The sequence below is a fragment of the Hippocampus zosterae genome, chromosome 19 (assembly GCF_025434085.1).
Source record: "Hippocampus zosterae strain Florida chromosome 19, ASM2543408v3, whole genome shotgun sequence".
Taxonomy (NCBI): domain Eukaryota; kingdom Metazoa; phylum Chordata; class Actinopteri; order Syngnathiformes; family Syngnathidae; genus Hippocampus; species Hippocampus zosterae.
Genome location: NC_067469.1, coordinates 5,653,103 through 5,674,953, shown reverse-complemented (window position 1 = coordinate 5,674,953; position 21,851 = coordinate 5,653,103). Strand labels below are relative to the sequence as shown.

At 47.6% G+C, this 21,851-nt stretch overlaps 2 protein-coding genes and 1 non-coding gene across 9 annotated transcripts; 1 reads left to right on the top strand and 2 right to left on the bottom strand.

Moving 5' to 3' along the window:
- Positions 1–291: 291 nt before the first annotated feature.
- Positions 292–364, bottom strand: trnak-cuu (transfer RNA lysine (anticodon CUU)). The gene has a single exon. It is a non-coding gene; the product is annotated as a tRNA-Lys (tRNA).
- Positions 365–601: 237 nt separating this feature from the next.
- On the top strand, positions 602–12,640 carry extl3 (exostosin-like glycosyltransferase 3). The gene is made up of 6 exons (XM_052053108.1): positions 602–797; positions 5,288–7,894; positions 8,086–8,213; positions 9,273–9,417; positions 9,500–9,628; positions 10,425–12,640. Exons 2-6 carry the CDS (start codon positions 5,756–5,758, stop codon positions 10,632–10,634), a joined length of 2,751 nt encoding a protein of 916 aa, XP_051909068.1. The 5' UTR covers positions 602–797; positions 5,288–5,755; the 3' UTR covers positions 10,635–12,640.
- Positions 12,641–13,405: 765 nt separating this feature from the next.
- On the bottom strand, positions 13,406–21,756 carry syt14b (synaptotagmin XIVb). Of its 7 annotated transcripts, none has more exons than XM_052053144.1 (9): positions 21,658–21,756; positions 20,159–20,206; positions 18,840–18,886; positions 16,824–16,958; positions 16,429–16,655; positions 15,871–16,308; positions 15,547–15,727; positions 15,373–15,429; positions 13,406–14,980 (listed from the first exon to the last, which is right to left on the bottom strand). In XM_052053144.1, the coding sequence occupies exons 1-9, from the start codon at positions 21,726–21,728 to the stop codon at positions 14,649–14,651; spliced, it is 1,536 nt and encodes a 511-aa protein (XP_051909104.1). In that variant the 5' UTR covers positions 21,729–21,756; the 3' UTR covers positions 13,406–14,648. The 7 variants fall into 7 exon arrangements, with proteins under 7 accessions (XP_051909104.1, XP_051909103.1, XP_051909100.1 ...); XM_052053143.1 differs by having other exon boundaries at positions 18,840–18,965; positions 21,658–21,734; XM_052053140.1 differs by lacking the exon at positions 21,658–21,756 and adding an exon at positions 17,187–18,071 and having other exon boundaries at positions 20,159–20,194.
- Between the last annotated feature and the right edge of the window lie 95 nt (positions 21,757–21,851).

Sequence of the window (21,851 nt, the reverse complement as noted above, 5' to 3'; positions counted from 1 at the left end):
TGTGCTGTGCATGTAAAATTCCTCTTCTCTAATTCCTAATTTAGAGGTAGAATCTTTATTTTCATTACACAATGAACATAATCTGTGTTTTACTTCCTACATTTTATTTAAAAAAATAATCATAAACAACATCCTCCGTCACGTTGCATTTTTATGGTAAAAAAACACGAGGAGAAGGGAATAGGTTGAATTTTAAAGCAGAGGGAGAGTAAAACCTTGTTTTTCATGCTAAAATACAACTGCAGAAGGAAAGGGATTGCAATTTGAAAACAGAGAAGAAGGAAAATGTTTCGCCCAACGTGGGGCTCGAACCCACGACCCTGAGATTAAGAGTCTCATGCTCTACCGACTGAGCTAGCCGGGCGATACAAATGGTGTATATAAATAACAATATAATTATCAAACAAAAACTGAGTCGGTCAGCATTGGAAATATTTATTTGTTAATTCCGATGAAAACCTCATATTAGCTGCTCCTATGTACATCCAATTGGTAAATTCACACGCCACGGAACCCTGCAGTACCATTCACAACCAGAAGATGACAGATTTTCACTATTTGTTCTAGTACGTGGTGCTACGGGACTGATTTCCCACAATGCATAGCGGCACAGCGTCGCCGCTGTTTGTGCTGCGGTAGCAGCAACAATGCAGTTTTTAATGATGGTGGTGTGAGCTCCTCTGCTACACGATCACTCACATCAATTCGTTCCATATTAACACACCTGGAGGATGTACGAGTAAGTAAACCTGCGGAGTGGTTTTGGACAACACGTTGAACCTGCAGGATCAGGAGTGGTGAGTAGCAACTGAGGCTAACATCGCTGGGCCAGTCAAGAGGACAGAGCATCATGCATAATGTTGTGACCAGTCCTGGCGATAACTGGCTAACCTTAGTAGCTTGATGAGACTTGGTTTTGCCTTAATGTATATGTCACGACCAGCATATTTTTTGTTTGTTGATTCCGACGTGGTTACAGTTCAATGACGATGGATTTATCGGAGGCTAATATGGAAGGCTGCTGGTGTTATTCAGCCGAGACGTGTGTGTGTTTGTATTGAAGGCACTCATCGATCGAACCACATCGGTGTGCTCATATGCATGTGGATTTTGCGTCCATTGTTGATGAACACTATATGTTTTTTTCTTACACCATGTCCGCTTTAGTCCACTAAGTCACAACAATGTCCTATAAAAAGCACATATTTCTTTGCTGGCAAACAAATATTAGGGGGGATTATTAAGATTGAGTATACTGTATTTTAAGCGCTGCAGCTCTGAATCACTCCAATAAAGGCGTTGCGGTGACTTCAGAAGTTTTCTACTTTAATAAGAACTCCCTGAAGTCCATGGAGCTCACAGCACCATAGACGCAATGTTGTAAGTCAGACTCCATCGTGAAAAAAAACACTATAGATTTTTCTCAGTGTCCCGATTGACATTGTGCGTCTTTCAAAATCGATCTCACTCTTGTCACTGTGCAGACCAATGGCTGCATCAACACTCCGCTGTAATCTTCCATTATGGTTAGCATAAACGGGGATGCTGATCATTAGATCAAGAGGAAATGAACAAATTCCATTGACCTTCACCGTTGTGAAACAAATGAGATGAGTTTTAATATGTTGCAATCGATTATCTAACATATCCCATTCGTAAATGACTTGCATGAAGTCGCAATCAAACAAAAACCAACGTGCTTTTTATTTGGAAGAAAAGAAAAAAAAATGTAGAAAAGTGAATGTCTTGTTTGACAGAGTGAATAATAACCTAACACTAAAATTCAATTAGTAAGCATGATGGCATTTTCTGATCTTTCAAAATAAACCCATTACACAACAGTGAGTGCTGAAGATGAAAATAACCCAAATGTTAACATTGCATACAGTGTAGTTGACCTGGAGTGACTCTTCTCTTCCCTTGATTTAAATAAAAGATTGAATGGCCTCCCTGCCAGGTTTGATTTGGCTTTTTCTCAACATGCAAAATTACATAAATAAAAAACGTCTGTCCTGGTTGGAAAAATACAGGCAACTGAATAAGAACACAGCAGCCATCGAGAATGTTGTGGTGAAGAAAAGTCGATTCCGTTTGTATCGGTTTTCAGTCATCACACGCCTCACTATACAACCAGAATGTGGGCTGCTGTAGCCGAAAGAACAGCTGCAAGAAGGAAGATGGGATATGATTTTTTTTTTTTCAGCTGCCATCTGCCATCCTCGACGCTGACTGATTCACCAAATGCAGCTGCTGCCTACTTGCATGGCCTTGCCCTCAGCAACCACAGAATCTAGCTAAGCTCTCTTCCTGTTTAAACAAACATCTGTTTTCAGAGATTGGAGACTTTTGCGGCCAGCCTGTTCCGTGTCATTGGTGTCAGAACGGCAGCCTTTTGTTTCATAATGATTATTTCTGATGCCAACAGTTGTAACTTACGATAAAGTGCGTGAGCTGAAACGAGCAAAGGAAAGTGGCATCACATGTCTTGGGTTTTGATGATGTGACTCAACGCCATCTCCTCACGGCACCACTCCTGCTGGTCAGGAAGCAAAATTTGTCAGCTGACGCCTTTTCCGCACAGCCATCTTTTTTTCACTAGCAGTTGCAACACTTCATGCTCAAATTAAGATAATGCACTTTGTTGTGAGGCATGAGTGTCTTTTCTCGGTTTCCCGGAGTATGCTATGAACAGTTCTGCTCTTCACAGCATTGTCACATGCAAACTAGATTCACAATACAGGCAATTTGTAATGCGGTCATGCCGTAGTTAAAATAAATCCTGCGTTCAGAAATGCACAAAAAAGAAATAAAAGTGACAAAAATTCAACCTGGTTAAAATCGCAATCAATATCGCATCAATAGAACCAACCACAATGCAGAATCTGTGAATCAGTCTTCCATGAACAACAAACCAACAAACTCACATTCGTCACTATATTTGAATTAGTTGGGGTTTTTTTTTTACTCTTGTTGCATACAAGTGAGGGTGCAGACACGGGTGTTGAGTTGGAGCCAGTTGGCGAAAAGTCAGGTCATAACTCTGTCATGTTAAGAACTAATCACCCTGGCTCCCCTCCCACGATCCATCAGTGTACAGGAAGATGAAGCTTCCGGGGGGTTCTGGCATCTGTTGTCGGGCCTTCGTCAATCTGTTCCGGTCCCGTTTGTTTGGCTAGCAGAGCCTCTCTAAAGGATTCTGCAACGACGCCCGCTGCCAGGGCAAGATAACGCCGTTTATTTTGCAGAAGGAGCGTTTGACAAAAGGCCATTGGAAGAGTAAATCGATTTCACGAGAGCAAAGGTAACATTTGCTTCCATGTGGTGATTAAGATAAGTTCAGATAAGATAAGATAACTTTTTTTGGATCGGTTTTAATAGTTTGAAGGGTGTTGTCTTCAAATCTGATGTCGATTAATCCACTGATTTGAATGCGTTTACTGTCGTCACGATATAAACGAGAACCTGTCGAAAAAGTCAGCCCGCTCATGTCACGGGCTAAACGTATCGGCGCAAAATTCCCATCACGCTTTGAAGTCTGACCCCGTTGTCCGATGTGGATTCTTGTCACAGGCTGTAGGTACAAATTGTTGAGTCATGGCTTCACCAGCTGTTCCCCTTCGCCAAGCGTCCTTTGGAACTCCGCCCTTCCCCAGCAGTTACCTCCACATTTTCTCCCGAGTGAGCGACTCGTCGCCATGTTCTCTCCCGGTTAATGACGACAAGGGTATACTGCAAAAGCAATGAGCCAGCGAGGACACAAATTCTCGAGGGTCGTATGGAGTCCCAGCAGACAGGATGACATTTTGTTGTTTAGGCAGGTCACCTCCAGAAGCCGGATTTCATTTTCTATTCGTTTTATGTGAGATGTTCAATCAATCTGCGGCTCAGTCTTGAGCTGTAAAAATAAAAAACACATTTTGTATGAACTGTGAAAAAGTGACTGATCTTATGAGTTAAAATCTGTTGGAAGTTCACATGTGCATTTGGTCCTCAACGGTCTACCAACCTGGAAGCGGCGTTCGTCTTTTGTTCTTGCCGATCATGACTCATACGTTGCGCAAATCATACGCTCGCCCCACACCGTTGTTGAGCTTGAATTGCGGCTTTTGCTTGTGCACGAATCGAAACTGGGTAGTTTATTCGGGGCGGCTCGCCGTTTTCCATTTCTCTCAACGCGTCGCTATGCTAATGACAATCGCCTGACAGTGAGATTGCCGACCTCGCTTCGGGCTTCTCGTGAAACCACCAAAGATATTTCATCTTGATGGTCATTAATTCCGAATGTCTCTCATCCCGTGCGGCGTAGCGGTTACGCCGGATTAGGCCAGTGTCAAGTCTGTTGAATCATTAGCCGCATCACAGCTCAGAGGTACAGACGGTAATGTGGCATTATTATTGATCCACAGGAACAGGTACAGGGCAATCCATGGTCGCAAGAAAATATTCACGCTGATGAGCTCGATGGGATTAAGAGCTGGGTCAACTTCCGCCGATGTGTTGTTGTGTTTCTTCGCGGGTTTCGTGCCACCGAATAGGCTGAGCATCAGAAACATTTGCCGACATCTGCTTGCCATTACTCCCAACCCCCACTGTCACGACAGTCGTGCTCCAAATAATCATCCCATCTCTTGTTGCCACTCCCACTCATGACTGAGCAGCGGGAGGCCAAGCAGCATTCTTAGGGTCACGTGCGCGAGGATCTTTTTGGACTAACGATGGCAGAAACAAGTTGCTGGAAGCCTATGCCAGCTGACTTGGGGCAGACGGCGGAGCGCATTGGTCGCCAGCCAGTTGCAGGGCACATATAGAGACAAACTACCATTCACACCCACATTCACATCATGACTTGGCAGGAAGCAATCCCATGCCGTCCGCACACAAGTCCGGCGAGTGTACCGCCTGGTTTTCCAAAAATAAATGTTGTACCCTTATCCATCCATCCATTTTCTGAACCGCTTAATCCTCACTAGGGTCGCGGGGGGTGCTGGAGCCTATCCCAGCCGTCTTCGGGCGGTAGGCGGGGACACCCTGGATCAGTTGCCAGCCAATCGCAGGGCACACAGAGACGAACAACCATCCACGCTCACACTCACACCTAGGGACAATTTTTAGAGTGTTCAATCAGCCTGCCATGCATGTTTTTGGAATGTGGGCGGAAACCGGAGCACCCGGAGAAAACCCACGCAGGCCCGGGGAGAACATGCAAACTCCACACAGGGAGGCCGGAGCTGGCCTTCTGCACTGTGAAGCCGACGTGCTAACCACTGGTATCTTTTCTGTTTCTCAGGTTTCCTGTTTGAGAAGAACATTTTCCCGGGGTCAGAAAATGGTTCGACTCCAGACGGAAGCAACGGGGCCACCACCCGATTTGACCTCTCGTTGAGCCGCCATGCTCGCCCCTCGTCATCCATTGAGGGGTGCCACTCCTCACAAGCGGAACAGTTTCCTGATTTGCAAGCGGTGCATCGCATAAATATGGCCTAAGATTGATTCGACTCTCACAAGAGTCGGGTACAGATTACTTTACAGGTGAAGCTGGGTTCTCTGTTGAGATCCACAGAACCCAGAAGCAGAAGAAGAGGCAAACCCTGCCATTTTTTATTTATTTTTTAACATTTTTGACGGTCAACACGTGAACCGAGCTTTGATGATATAACATCCACCCGCCCTCTGCCTGACAAGGTCGAATCATGGCTGCTGCAGAACCCCATAGCATTGATTTCTTGATGAGACGAGGGGCGGACTGATTGAAAAAATGCAGCGTAACGGCGGCGGACTCGGGGGTGGCGGACAGCCGTGGGTGTTGAGGCGTGTGCGTCTCACCTGGCTCAGTTTCATGCTTTTCTTTATCCTGGTTTTCTTCCCGCTGATTGCCCACTACTACCTCACAACCATCGATGAAGCCGGGAGTCCCGATAAGCGGATCTTCGGGCCCCGGCCCGGTGGCGAATTGTGCGAGGCCAAACACGTGCAGGATCTGTGCCGCATCCGCGAGTCCGTCAGCGAAGAGCTGCTCCAGCTGGAGGCCAAGAGGCAGGAGCTCAACGGGGAGATCGCCAGGCTCAACCTGCGCATTGAGGCCTGCAAGCGGAGCATCGACAGCGCCAAGCAGGACCTACTGCAGCTGAAGAATGTCATCAGTCAGACGGAGCATTCCTATAAAGAACTCATGTCCCAAAACCAGCCAAAGTTGTCCTTGCCTGTCCGCTTGCTGCCCGACAAGGACGATCCCGGGCTCCCGCCGCCGAAATCTTCCCGATCCTGCCGCCTGCACACCTGCTTTGACTACGCCCGTTGTCCCCTCACATCTGGATTTCCAGTTTACGTTTACGACACGGGCTCCTATCCGTGGGGGGGATATATCGATCCGCTGGTGAAGCAGGCTTTTGCCGCCTCGGTTAAGAATAATATTTACGTAACGAATGACCCCAGCGTCGCGTGTGTGTATTTGGTGTTGGTCGGGGAACTACAGGAAGCGCCGACTTCTTTCCCGCCGAATCCGTCGGATTTGGAGAGGCAACTTAGAGCGCTTCCTTATTGGAGGTCAGACGGGCACAATCATGTACTGGTCCACCTTTCGCGAAAGTCCATGACGCAGAATGTCCTGTATAATGTCAGCACGGGGCGAGCGGCGGTCGTTCAGTCCACCTACATGGAGCAGCAGTATCGAGAAGGATTTGACATGGTGGCATCCCCGCTGGTTCACGCCCTCTCGGAGCCCAACTTTTTGCAATTACCTCATCAGGTACCCGTAAAAAGGAAATACCTCTTCACCTTCCAGGGCGAGAGGGTCGAGTCGCTGAGGAGCAGCTTGCGAGAGTCTCCCCCGCAGTCATTTGAGGAAGAGATGGACGGCGATCCGCCGGCTGACTATGACGATCGCATCATCGGCACGTTAAAAGCGGTGCAGGATAGTCAGTTGGATCGGGTGCTCATCGAGTTCACCTGTAAAAACCCCAAGCCGAGTTTGCCCACCGAGTGGTCTCTTTGCGGAGAGCGAGAGGACAGGCTGGAGGTCCTGAAGGCATCGACTTTTGCCTTGGTCATTGCTCCAGGAGATGGGCAAGTGGTTGCCTCAGCGGGCTGCGGAATGCGACTTTTCGAAGCTCTGGAGGTCGGGGCCATCCCCGTTGTGCTCGGGGACCACTCCAAACTACCTTACCACCAGTTTATCCGATGGAGCGAAGCCGCCATTATGGTCCCTAAACCACGTGTGACGGAACTCCATTTCCTGCTGCGCAGCCTATCGGACAATGACATGCTAGCTATGAGACGACAGGGTCGCTTTCTGTGGGAGACCTACTTTTCCACCTCGGAGAACATACTCAATACGATCCTTGCCAACATTCGCACCAGGATTCAGGTTCCTGCCGCGCCCATCAATGAAGAGCCTGCGCAAGAAATCCCCCATAAAGCAGGGAAGCTAGCAGGGACTGATGCCAACTTAGCAGACAACGGGGATCTTGATTTGGGTCCTGTAGAGACGGAGCCTCCGTACGCCTCCCCGCGCTTTCTCCGCAACTTTACGTACACGTCGGTGAGCGCATACCAAACATGGAACCGCGCTCCCGGCCCTTTTCATTTGTTTCCCCATACTCCGCTGGACCCCGTTTTGCCTTCCGAAGCCAAATTTCTGGGTTCGGGAACTGGTTTCAGGCCCATCGGCGGAGGCACGGGAGGATCCGGGAAGGAGTTCCAAGCGTCGTTAGGCGGGAACGTTCCCAGAGAACAGTTTACTGTGGTCATGCTGACGTACGAGAGGGAGGAAGTGCTCATGAACTCCTTGGAGCGGCTGAACGGACTGCCGTACCTCAACAAGGTCGTCGTCGTGTGGAATTCACCTAAGCCTCCTTCTGAAGACCTGCTCTGGCCTGACATCGGGCTGCCCATTGTGGTGAGTTTCACCGGTCCGGCAAACAAGCCAGCGGTCGTAGTTTGAAGAGCCCCTTTGAACCTCCCCCTTTGAAATTCCACCACAAGTACCAATGTGACGTATCGGGCAATCCGAGTTCATTCGAAATTGTCAGTAGCCTAGGACGCGTTTTACAGACTGTTTGTTTTTCAACCCCATCCAAAATTCTGCAGGTCGTCCACACCGAAAAGAACAGCCTCAACAACCGTTTCCTTCCCTGGGATGTCGTGGAGACCGAGGCCATCCTTTCGATTGACGATGACGCCCACCTACGTCACGATGAGATCATGTTTGGCTTCAGGTCTGTTGTGTGGACTCGGTTCCAATAGCCCAGTGCCCATCTTTGAATATATACAGTTTACGGTTGGGCGCAAGCCTTGTAAGAAAAGCGGAACACAACGACGCTGATACATCCATCCATCCATCCATCCATCATCTACCGGTTATCCGGGGCCGGGTCGCGGGGGCAACAGCTTTAGCAGGGAAGCCCAGACTTCCCTCTCCCTAGCTACTTCTTCCAGCTCTCCCCGGGGGATCCCGAGTCGTTCCCAGGCCAGCTGGGTGACATAGTCTCTCCAGCGTGTCCTGGGTCTTCCACGGGGTCTCCTCCCGGTGGGACATGACCGGAACACCTCACCGGGGAGGCGTTCAGGAGGCATCCGAATCAGATGCCCAAGCCACCTCATCTGGCTCTTCTCGATGTGGAGGAGAAGCGGCTCGACTCGGAGCCCCTCCGGGATGACCGAGCTTCTCACCCTAACGACGCTGATACACGCATCAAAAAGGGTTGTGGTTCAGTTCCAGAAAAAAAAAACAAATCCCTGAGTAGAGTCGGTCTGATCAAAGCTGAGGCGATAACCAGAGAAGGAAATCCAAAATACCAAGACAAAAATGTTGCCATCTCGTCATAAATAAAGTATGTGGTTCCACCCGCTCCCCCTTGCCTTCAAAATATGTCCACAACTCACCGTAGTAACAGCTTGTACAGACTTGTGTACAAGTGTGTATGTGTGAATTACTTTGGAATGTGCCCCTCGGCTCTACTTGGAGCTCAGGAGAAGAATAATTTGCAGTGTCTGCCTTCCGAGAGATCTTGGAGGAGCTCAGGAAAGGTATTAAATATTTGAGCTTTTTGGCGCCCAAAGTGGGTCTCGACATTGTGCGCTGTGATTGTTCGGAAATGTCGCTAATTATGTTATAATTGGCTCTCCTGCCTCGGTCTGAGGTCCGGTTGGTTCAAAGCAGCCACAAGCCAAACCCACGACGACTTGACTCTCACCCAAAGCCGCAACAGCTTGATTTCCGCGGCCTCACAGTTGCGTCTTTTCACACAGACTCCTGTTTGTTTTCCTTATCTCAGAGTGTGGCGAGAAGCCAGAGATCGTATTGTCGGTTTCCCCGGGAGATATCATGCCTGGGATATCAACCATCAGTCCTGGCTCTACAACTCCAACTACTCCTGTGAGCTCTCCATGGTCCTGACGGGAGCGGCGTTCTTCCACAAGGTTCGCACCCACCCGTCCCCCCCGAGAGTAAAATGCCGTATCACCTACACAGCATGTGTCCCTTCATATGTTTCCCCATCAGTATTACGCCTACTTGTACTCGTACGTGATGCCCCAGGCCATCAGAGATATGGTGGACGAGTACATCAACTGTGAGGACATCGCCATGAACTTCCTGGTCTCGCACATCACCCGCAAACCACCAATCAAGGTCAGCGATAGCGAGCAGTTAGCCGTGAGGTGGGAGGGAAGCGACATTGACTTGAATTGATTTTGGGGTGTTTTCATCAGAGAACAAGCTTACTCTGTAGATTACGCATCCGCATCAGCGGGTGGACCTATTTCAGCAGCAAGCGGTCAGTCTTTTGTTACCATAGCGACGTGGAGTGGTTCATTTCGACCAAAGTGGCTTCCCAGAGTGTGGAATAAAAGTGGCCGCCTACGAGGACAATCAAAGCATTTTTTTCCTTGTAGAGGCAGTTCTTCAAACATACTAACTAGTGTGTCATGATAGATTATCAGGGGGGGGGGCATTTATCCACTTTAAAATAATTCGTGAGTAGTTTCTTATTTAACTCATGACTGCAAGCTGTTTTCCAAGTAGAGTTCCTCATAGTGACAGCTGTTTTAGGGCATTTCGCATGTATTCTGTGACCATTTAAGCACCAAACTTACCAAAGAGTAGAATTTCTTTCACTGGATAGTTTTTCAAGCTTTTTGAGTTTGAGTTGTTTCTGACCAAAAAGCGGAGAAAACGGCTTTTGTGAAATGTCATGTCAAACAGAACAGTGACTTTGACACCAATATTATTATTTTAATTTTTTTTTTTTTTGCTTTTGTGACACTTCAAACTATAAAACACAAAAAAGATGAGAAAGGAATCGTGATGGCAAAATCAAATGGTTCAAGGTGAATGTTCTTATATATTGGGTTCTTCAATTCAATGGATTAAATGTCGTCTTTTCTCACCAGCCAACACATTCTGTATTTCTCTTCGTCCTCCTCAGGTCACGTCTCGCTGGACTTTCCGCTGCCCCGGTTGCCCTCAGGCACTATCGCACGACGACTCGCACTTCCACGAACGCCACAAGTGCATCAACTTCTTCGTCAAGGTGTACGGCTACATGCCGCTGCTGTACACGCAGTTCCGTGTGGACTCTGTGCTTTTCAAAACGCGCCTGCCACACGACAAGACCAAATGCTTCAAGTTCATCTAGCGGCGGGGCCGAACAGCCAAAGCGAAAATGATGACAAAGTTGAACGGATGCCTAAAAGGTCATAAAAAGGGCCCCACTGCCAACCTCGAGAAAAAGCCCTTCAAGTGGATCAACCCACCTCCACACTTTTTTTGTGTCCTCATCAAGCTTCGTCATGAACCACTACAGATGTTTTATAATCCTGAAAGTGGTTGTACAGAGTGTACAGAACTGGGGATAAATCTAAATCTAAATCTAAAAGATGGAAACTACTTGGTCACCTATGTTGACCCACAGACAGTTTCATTGCTTCTGGTTGGTCATTACACAGTGATGAGCTGTATTCCGAGTACATATACATGTGATGGAAGCACTGATTGTCAAAAGTATTTTATTGAGCTTTTTTTTTTTAAATGTGCAAAAGGACATTTTTCCCCATCCATCCCTGACTTAGAACTTTTGGGGTAATTCCTGTTGAGTTCAGCAAGTCACCATAATGCCTGAATTTTGTCATGGAAACCAGCTGATAGCAGTTTTGTTGTGTGCGTGTGTGTGTGTGTACACAGTCTGTTGTGGCCTGCTTTTTCGTCATTTTTTTTTCCATAAAGGAGTATTTGGGCCACTCTTAAAAGAAAGATAAGAACTTATAAAAAGCTGTAACATTGTAAAAGTAAAGTCCTAACGACAACAGTCCTCCGATAAATTTCCAGTCTGCGGTGTATTCTGTGAACTCTAATCAGGCCAAGCAATATCGAAAATGGATGAGAAATAAAATCACCCCAGAGCTGAGCAGCAAATTGAGTAACTTTTTGTGGTGTTATTGGAAACACAAAACTCCTTCCAGAGAAGATGTGCATTTCTCTGTGCCCGCACCGCAAATGCTACTTGCTCCGTGCCACCGCTCCTTTGTACTTTCTACATAATTATGAATCGCGTGGCCAAAATTTAAAAAAAAATTAAAGAAGAAAATACAATGGCATGAAGAAACGATGGTCTACTAGTTTTTCCTAAGCGTAGCCCGAATGCTCCTTTGTATTGTAATAATGTCATTTCAGCGAGTGTCTGGTTGTATTGTCCATTTGTGACATGCACAATCTCAGCTGCCAAACACCGCACAAAGTCACCCCCCCCCCCCCCCCGACCCCCACGGTGATGTGAAACTGTTCGAATTAAGGTGAAATAATGGAGGTGCACTACAGAACATTGCATGTCCTGACTTGACTGCTCTTAGTCTCACCGTGTATGACTGACTTGTACAGAACTCTCCCAAAAACATATGTCTAAATGTCACTTTAAAGTGTCGCCATATTGGTTTCACTTTTTTTTTTTTGAGAAAGTAATCGCTCCGTGAATGTTTTCTTTGCCAAACAGGTACAAACGATGCAGTCCGGTACGCCCGCAAGCGAGGTTGATTCATTTGAGCTTCAGAATTGTGAGTTGAAAGTCTTTTAAGGAAACAAACTAGATGCCGCCATGGTTCCCGTATATTTATTGAATACATGATGAACTTTTTCCTTTTTTTTTTGTAATTGACTGACACATGCAATAAAAGGACAGGAAATTGGAGTCTCGGGGGGGCCAAGGAAAACTAGCTTGTGCCACTTTCTTCCCATGGGGGGTGTTCTTATGTCCAAACGTTTTCATCGGCAGGAGTCCAAGTAGGGCCAAATTTGGGAGGCAGTTTTTTATTTTTTTTTTAGTTCCAAACATGCCGTTCTGTCTGTAATGCCACGTTACACCTTTTATTGAAGACCAACGAGGCTTCGTAACTGCACAACCCCATCTGAGGCACTAAATGGTTCGGCTGGTATTTTTTTAAATCTTCCCACGGGGGGTGTTGGGGTTTGTGGCACAGCTGGTTTTCCATGGCTAGTAGCATGGAAAATGTATTGCACATTGCTGCAGCCGTTCTGCAAGGTGCCCCGAGGAAATCTGCATCCTCGAGTGTGTGGAAAGAAGTTCATTATTCTGAACCAGCAGGAGACAGGAGTCGGGAGAATGGAAATAAAAAAAATATATTAACATCATTTTGACTTTTCTTTTTTTTTTGTCTCGAACAGGAGTCATCTGGTTTTTCTTGTGTCTGATTGCTAAATGTCGTCGTTGTGAAGTAATTTCCGCGGCATACTGTATGTTTGAGATAGTCCATGCAGGAAGACTCAAAAGGTGCCCTTGGACCCAAAACAAAGTGAAACTGTTGTTATAAACCTTGGTGTTGTTTTGTCCCCCCCCCCCCTCCCCCAATCAATAGCGTAAAATTTAAACAGAATGTGTTCCATAAGTCACCTCCAAAATTGCTTTAAAAATAAATAGCTAAATACATGATTACCGTAGTCCTATTTGCAGAGATATCTGTACTCTTACTGCAGTTGGGCTGGCAACCATTTCAGGGTGTTTTATTATTTTTTTTGTCATCAAATGTGGCTGGCTACTTGTACATAGAATTTTTCCCACCACTATTTTTAAGCCCAGGTCTCTTGAGATGATTAGAATTTTGTACGCAATTTGGGGTTGTTGGACTTTGGAGGTTCCACTAAATACCAGCATCCTTTCTCCCTACGGATATGCAGTCTTTTCGCTCGGAATGAGGAAATAAGACGATGCCGCCGACACGGCAGTTTGCATATCTCTCCACAGAAAGTGCCTCATTTGTGCATGAATGGACTCGGCATACTTGACAGAAGGCTGACCGGTGAAAGAGGCTCAGTGTGTTTTGACACGAGAAGACGAGCTGCACTTGAATAACCCTCACCGAGCAGCTGTGCCCAATTCTGGAAGACTGCAGGGACATGGTTTGACTCCACTTCCTTTTGCATCATGCGGCGCCAGTTTTACCAGGTCTTTGTGGAAATCCGGTAAACCTCTAGACTAATTTAAAAAAAAGGATGATCTTGCATAATACATGTAAACAAAGCACAGCCTGTGAACATCGTTGCAGCATGTCGGATAGGCCCTTTTTTTTTTCCTTTTTAAACAGTCAAAGTGTTTTTGCTTGTCAATGTATGTGACCCGCAGAGTGTCTGCTATGCTGGTGGCTGCAAAAGGAAGAGCCCGCCCGCTCCAAGCTCATGGCCTCCCAAAGGTACCAAGAGCGAAAATGTCTTTATGCCACGTGGAAAGGCTCTTCACGTTGTAAACGGTTGCTGCAGACTGCATGCAAATTACTACAGGCGTGATGGTGTAGTATTGACGGGAACACGTGACCCTGTTGAAATACAAGTTGTTGTTTTCATTGTGGAGTCGACACGTTCTCGCCGTGCTTGTGTGGTTTTCTCCGGCTTTTACAGCCTCCTGACACACACTGATTCATCACATGGGTGTCAATGGGTCCTTTCATGTGAAAACTGAAAATGGATGGATGGACAATCCCTGTATTGTGATACAATTGCGATGTGACTGTATGGTAAAGCTACTCTGTAAGTCCCATGCCGGTTAAAAAAAAAAAAAATCTTGTGTTTTAACAGGGGTGTGTTCTATTTTTATATCGACAGTAAACGTCACTTTGCTTCTTCATGGCTGTTTCAGGCTCTCAAAACTTCCACCCACAAGGTCTCAATGGGTAGCACCTGCCTCCTACAGCATGAGGTGTCCTGACCACTTTTTTCCCCACAATATGGGCCAGATTTACAAAGATCCCAAATGGCAGGCACTAAATTGCGCACTCACGCTAACGGATTGCACGCACTGTTAGTGGGCATCGTATGCACGATCGACACCCAGAAAACTGATCCGGCAGAGTCCAGAAAACCAATTGTCACAGTGAGCTCAAAATGACCCAGATGCAAGGAAATGCGGAGTTGAAAGGAGTTTTGTCATAGGTGATATGACATGAGTCCTTCTTGTGACTGGCTCAGAGTCTGCCCGTGGATAATTCAGTAGCTCCAAAATTGCATTGCTGACTAGGCAGTATGTCACGTTCATTTTTGTTTCTGGCATTTCAAATTGCGATTTTGTGTGTTTGGCACTCGCGTTCCCGGGTGCCCTCGGTTAGAAGCTCGGCTTCCACATCCCTTTCCTGCTTGCATAAACCTTCAGTCAGTAAATCAGGCCCTTTGTGTCGGTGAGGGTGTGCCAGTGACACACCTGCTGGCCCTCAGCCTCCTTCATCTCGATCCAGTGGGCCAGTTCCTCCTCGCCGGTGCTGCTGTGGCCCAAGGAGACCCAGCCCAGGCGCTCCCGAGGCCTCATGCTGCTGCGGCGGGAGAAGACGGACAGAACCAGTGACACGTCAGTCAGCTGGAAGAGCGCCACCTGGAAGACGAAGGTTTCTTTGTAGGAGGGGCTGGGCTGCCCACGGCATACCGCCGTCTTGAACTTGGACATCTCCTTGCCTTTGGAGTCCAGCATGGTCAGCGTGACGTAGGTGTCTGCAAAAGGATGATGTTGGGAGAGAGCCATCAAGTGGTAGAAAGTGAGTGTGGCGGCGAGCGTCACGCACTGCAGCAAAGTGCTTGGAAATTGACAATCAGGAGTTGCAGCTCAATAAAATAAGGAAATCACAGAAAATAGGGCTGAGGAACACCGGGGAAAAAAAAGAATTATGATTATTATTCTCGGCAAGAAATCTGGATTTTCCGGGCCTTAGCATGAACATTATTTAATTGCACTAAAATCCATCAAACTTTCCATCAGATTTGAATTAATTGATGCGTCATCGATTAATTCATTAATTAATTCGTTAATTAATTAATTCATGTTTCATCTCCTTCAAGCTCGTAAAGTCGACTAAACGCCTAATTCTGTACACATAGGTTCTTACCTCTCATGATATAAAGCTGTCCCCCAACGAAATGCTTTAAACAACAAAACAGACCATCTATAGCACACAAGATTGGAAACAAGGAGAAGCAGGTGGTGAAAAGCAGCACGCAGAGTCAAAACGGTTGCAGCGCCACGCCCAAAAATCGAAGCAATGTCAAGCCGCCGGACTTACTGACGGGTTTATCGGACGCTGTACTTTTAAAATGGCTCCCCTGGATCACCTCGGCGGACAGATGGCCCGTGGCAGAGTTGTACACGAGTCCCAGGAGGATTTCTGGTGAGGACGAGTCCTCGGTGGAGCGATAGGACACAGCCCCTGCGCTGCGGGACACGCTCACCATTGAGCCACAACCCTGAGGAAGTACGAGAGATACATGAAAAGCGGTTGCATGTCAAGGCTATCGGGGGGGAGGGGGGGGAACTCAAACAGTTTTCTACAAGGAACAGGAAGGACTTCCTGCTTCGGACAAAATGTGCTGATATAAAAAGCTCTCACTGTAAGTTCCGATCCAGGCTCGAGGGTGACGGGCAAAGCGATTTTCCCCTGCAGGTTTAGCTTGGTGAGGTGGAAGACCTTCTCGCCCAGGACCTTCTCTTTTTTCATCCTTCTGATGCTGTACAGGCGAAATCGAACGGCGCAATCGCTCAGCACCTCCTGTTCCACTCGAGAGAACTTGAACGTCTCGGTGAAAACCGGACACGGGCCCTTTTGGACGCCCGTCTTGGCCCGCTGCTTCTTGGTAGGCAGCAGGACGAGGTGGACCTGCCACGAGATGTTGCCCGCCTGTTTGAGAGCGGGGATGTCCGTCGCCGCGGTGACCGTGACGGCGAGCCAACGCTCGTTGGAATCGTACTCGAAAGCCACATCCAGCGTGCCGTACTTGGCGAGGGGCTCCGGCTCGTAGGCCGAAGGCAGCGGTGGACCGGAGCTGTCCTGAAAAAAAAAATTACCGGTACATTCATTTTTATTTCGTTTTGAGTTTTATTTTAGTTGTTACTATTTAATAGTCAATGTGTCTTTTCAAAGGACCCCGAAGAGGAACCTCGGTCTCACCTCGGGCCCCATCACGGCAGTGCTGTCCTCCTCGCAACCTTTGTTGAGGTAGCTCTTCGTGTCCTGGTCCACGCTGGCCTCACTGGAGCAGCGTTGAGGGGATGACCCCCCGCCGACACGGGAACGGGAGGAAGACACGCAGGCCACCGAGACCCGGTCCTGATAGGGAGGAGGCCGGCCCTCCGCGAGCGACGGCGTTTTCTGTAATTTCTGGATGCGGCTGGATGCTTTCATCGCCAACACAAGAGAGATTTCCGGTGAGTGAGATGTTGTTGCGAAAACGTTCATCAAATGAGCACCTCCACAGTAGAATGTTGTCGTTCCATCGGAGGTGAGGCGCGAGCGAGGCTTTTTTGTCATACAGCAACAAAAAAAAACGTTCAAGGGACACTCACCGTTTTCGTCGGAGGCCTCACTGCTGTCGCCTTCCTGTTCTGTGGCCTCTTTGTTTTTGCTGCGGCACGCTGCGGTCGTAGACTGGACCGCAGGCTCCGGGTCTCTTTCTTCTTCGCTTTCTGTCAAAATTGCCTCTGATAGGACACGCAGGCAAAAAAAAAATTTTTTTAAATAACTTTTGTGTCATGCGTATCAGATGATATTAAGCGATTAAATTGTCAGGTGAAAAAAATAGATGATCATTCTAAAAAATGAAAGAACACCACAACAATAGTCAAGAAATCGAGTGACGACGTCCAGTCCAGTCAAGTCAATTGAAAGGACGGAAAGTTGGAAAGCATCCAAGCGGCACACCATCTAACCTCGTTTGCTTTTGTCTTTCTTCTTGCGCTTCCTGTCTTTCTCCTTCTTCTCCGCTTTCTTAGCCGCTTTCTCCTTCTTTTTATCCAACTTTTTCTTTTTCACTTGAGGGGCATCCGGCGCGTCCTCGTCGTCACCTTCTCTGTCGAGGCCGTACCGCTCCTCGTCATCTCGTTCATTCTTTTCCTCCTCATGTTCAGGGAACGTCCTCTCACTTTCGGCGCCCGACGACGGAGGCGATTCATCACACGCGTCGCGTCCGCCGGGCTGTGTTGCGTCTTCACCTTGCCTCGCTTCTTGGCCTGTTTTTTTTAATTCGTCGGCTTCCGTCTGCTCTTCCTGTCCCTCTTTAGAAGGCTCCTGGTTTTTCGTAGTCACGCCGGCCTTCTCCAAGCGCTTCTCTCTCCTCTCTTTCCTCCTCATCTCCCTCTCCTCCAGCAACTCTTTCTCCTCTTTCTTCCTCCTCTCCTCCTCCGCTAACTCGGCTTCCGTCTTCTTCACCCGCCAGCATCCGTCCCTCCATTCCCACTCCAGCTGGCTTTGTTCACACTCCGCCTCGGCGACGTCACCGCTTGAGTTGTTTTTCGATTTTGAACTCGTTTCCGGCCACAAACTTCTACTCGCGGCTTTCCCGTCCTGCGCCCAATCCTGATCTCCGTCCTCCTCCTCCTGGACCTTGTTGATGATGGTGCTGACCTGCTCGCTCAGCTGGTCGCTAACGGCGTACGTCACATCGCTGACGGCGTTGGCCAGGTCGTCCACTTTGCTGCTGACCGTGTCCAAGATGGAGGAAATGCTGACGGACGGAAGGTTCTGCTGAAAGCTCTTGAAGAAGGCCATCTCACCGCGGGGGTCCGGTTGACTGCCGGGTTAGCTCATCGCGGGCACTGACGCGGACAAGTGCTCGTTAACAGGAGGGAGCGGCGGCGGCATCCTACGCGCCACAACCACATCTCATGTGCGCTAAAACAGTCAAGTCCAAATGTACTTAGACAACAGCTCAAGTCATTGTTAATTATTAATTTGAGTTCGTTTTTAGAGCGGGTTTAATCGTTTTATTAGGGGGGGGGGGTTCCATCCATCCACCCATTTTCCAATCTGCTTTTATCCTCACAAGGGTCACTTTAGCGCGTTCCATCAACCCGCCATGCATTTTTTTTGGAAAGTGGGAGAAGAGAAAATACCCGGAGAAAACCCACGCGGGTCACTTTAGAATGAACCGCAACTATAGATTGCAATGAAGGAAGAAACTGTAGGCCCGGTAGTCCAGTGGTTAGCACGTTGGCTTCACAGTGCAGAGGTACCGGGTTCGATTCCAGCTCCGGCCTCCCTGTGTGGAGTTTGCATGTTCTCCCCGGGCCTGCGTGGGTTTTCCTCGGGTGCTCCGGTTTCCTCACACTTTCCAAAAACATGCATGGTAGGCTGATTGAACACTCTAAAATTGTCCCTAGGTGTGAGTGTGGGCGTGGATGGTTGTTTGTCTCTGTGTGCCCTGTGATTGGCTGGCAACCGATTCAGGGTGTCCCCCGCCTACTGCCCGGAGACAGCTGGGATAGGCTCCAGCACCCCCCGCGACCCTAGTGAGGATCCAGCGGTTCGGAAGATGAATGAATGAATGAAGCAACTGTATATCGCCAATTACGCCAGCATGTTACCTGTCTTGTTGCTCACGGTGTCAGGATTGTCCACTGACAGTTTGTTGCTGAGGTAAAGAAAAAACAGAGCCATCAGTGCCATGAAGGCAGCGATGGAGGACAGGACACCCAGAAGCTCAGGAGACACTGAGGAAGAGATAAGCACAATGGGACAAAGGGGGGGGGGGGATGGAAAAATGTATGATTTATTTCGGGGCTTCACGAGCAAGTTTACACGGCGTAAATAAGAGAGGGGGGAAACGTCTTAGTCCGGACTGCTGCGGCAATCGTAGTTCTCTCCACTTTGAAGGTGCATCAGCGCTGTATGTAGGCCAGTCGCGGTGCATGTTATCATGCCTGTGCTATTTTTATGAGAGCCTGACTGCATCGTAGACCTAGTTAGCGCACTGGCAGCGCATTTCGCCTTTGTTCATCAGCCTGCTTCTCCCGCATACTTTGAGTACAATGTCATACAAAGGTTGACTCAATGAAATGAGGAGAAAATACACATCCCCCCCTCTCCCCGCCCCTAATCCAGCCGTCCATTTTCTGTAGCAGGATATGCCCTGGATTGGTCGCCAGTCAATCCCACGGCACATGTAAATAAATAACCATTCATACTCACATTCATATGTGCTCTTGTTCATTTATCTGCAAATCAGTTTGTAGAGAACAATTCAGCCAGACAAAAGATGCAAACTGCACACCCGATGGAAGATTAAATCCGAAAAGATAAAGATTCCGCTGTTGCAGTCGTCTTACCATGTGAATATCCTCTTTCAAGTCAAAATTATTTCCAAAGAAGCTCCTCTCGTCTGGGAGATAGTGAAGAAAGCTATTCTATTTGGAAATGCTGGAACTGCCAGCCTCCCTGCTATCTCTAAAAGAAAATATGCCGTAAACATGTAGCGAGCTTATTGTCACATTGGATATGGCAACGCTCAAATGTCAACAATGGCTGAATAATTCAAAGCCCTGACGTAAAGTGACCTCTCAGCCCCGTACGTTGGAAAGTGGAGATGCAGGGAGCCAACATTAGAAACTCTCCTTTTTTTTTAAACAAACTTTATTAATGTGATACCATATTCTATGTTGTATTAACTTCTGCAATGGTGCGGGAAAATAAGATATGCTTGTCTACGAAAAGAGGTATACGAGTTGCTGACACACGACCCTCACATATAAAACCTCAACTCTGAATAAATCATGGACATGTTGCTATCTCCTTGTGCTGAAGTGAACTTGATACGCCATTCATAATTCAGCAACATGCCAAAGGAACAAACTCCAAAATCAAAAGGGTGCCAGCACATCGCCGATGCGTGCTCGCTTGCCGTTACCTCGTCGTGCACAGATGAGCTCGTGAACGCCGCAGTTCCTCCCACCCCCTGGTGAGAAGAAGATGAGAAATAGGTGTACAGACTTTGGACTTTTCATTTTGGGAATTCCAATGATTTTTACCCATTTCTGGAATAGGAAATTGAATTAATACTGTATATAAAAGTTTGAGGAAAGAAGCTCTACAGGGCCCAGACAAGCACATCAACTCCCTCTAGCGGTGAGAAAAGGTACATATTCATTTGCAGTATCAATTGACAGTGGTTTGGATACTGATTTTGGGTAGTCATGATCAGATTCAAGACACTTTTCAAATAGTTGCTATTAGCTAATGAAGAGTCTTGAAGGAGGTTGCTTTTTATTCGCTTGAGATAAATGACATCAACTGCAACGTCCTATGTTGGGGAAATGTTGTGAGGAGGCGAATAAGAATGGAGGTTGATTTGTTTTCTGCTGCACAGAATCATTGGGCCTGAATCATTCAGGCCCAATCACTTAAGACTCTGCAGGCAATTCATCGACTGGCCAAATGCTTGCCAATGCAAAAAAAAAGTGTTGCAATCAGCAAAACTGAGAGCACCACTTGTAAGTCTGTCATGCCTTATGAGAAGCAATAATAGAGGAAAGCATTTTCATGCAGGCTTGTAATTTTTACAAAGCGAATTTGAGATCAAATTTAGTGGAGATGATTAGCCCCTGATGTAAAACGATGACGCTGTGAACTCAGTTCTGTAAGAATCAACTACATCTAGAGACCCTACGTTTGTTTGCGACACGTCTGTCGGCTCAAAACCGGGGATACATTCATGTAGGCTCACGTCGGCATTAAGTATCCACATAAGTGTTACCAGAACTATGCAGACCACTAGCGAATGTGCACATTCCTTCACGTGTAATTGAATTGTAATTGTAGATGCTGCACAAGTGTCACGTGACACAATGTCCACGGCGGGACACTGGAAGTCACGTGCCACCTTGCTGAGGCTGTTTCCATTGAAGCTTCTTTTGGAATGAGACCATAAACTCACCATGTGGGTCACGTCCCTTGTCCGTACAATTTCGTGACAAGAACAGCCCGTCCCCAGTACTAACGCTCCATCGCTAACCCGCAAAGTCCCAGCAAAAACAAAAGTGTTCGGCACACCTGAACCCACGTGAATGGCATAATAATGAAAATTAATCGGCGTTTGAGTGTGCATTCATTCGGGTTTAGTTATAATCTGAGAGCACCTGAACGCACCACTCCATCGTGACTTGACGAGCATCGGCGCATCCCGTGTTGGGATTGTAACATTCCTCAGCATCATGCAGCTCCTCGCGAAAGCCATCACCCTGTCCCCTCACCCCCCCCCCCCCCAAAAAAAATACCCCGTTTTTAAAAAACACCCTTGATGTGGCTTTAAACGAGGGCGTCGACCTGTCCCGCAGGAAAGTTTCACGAGAATAATTCACGCCCCCCCATCACAGCCCCCCAACACAACACCTGAGAGCAAACACTTACCGTCCACCGCCATGATGCTCTGTCCCGGACTCTACCAAGTGTGAGGGAGGGGGGTGCGTGATGGTCTTCATGTCAACACATTGGGGTCATTCATGCGTACACAGTGTGTATGTATTTTATTGTTCGATATGGCAAATGCACTACAGCAGATGTAATAAATGAGGCCAGGGCTGAGCAACTTGAATACACGTATA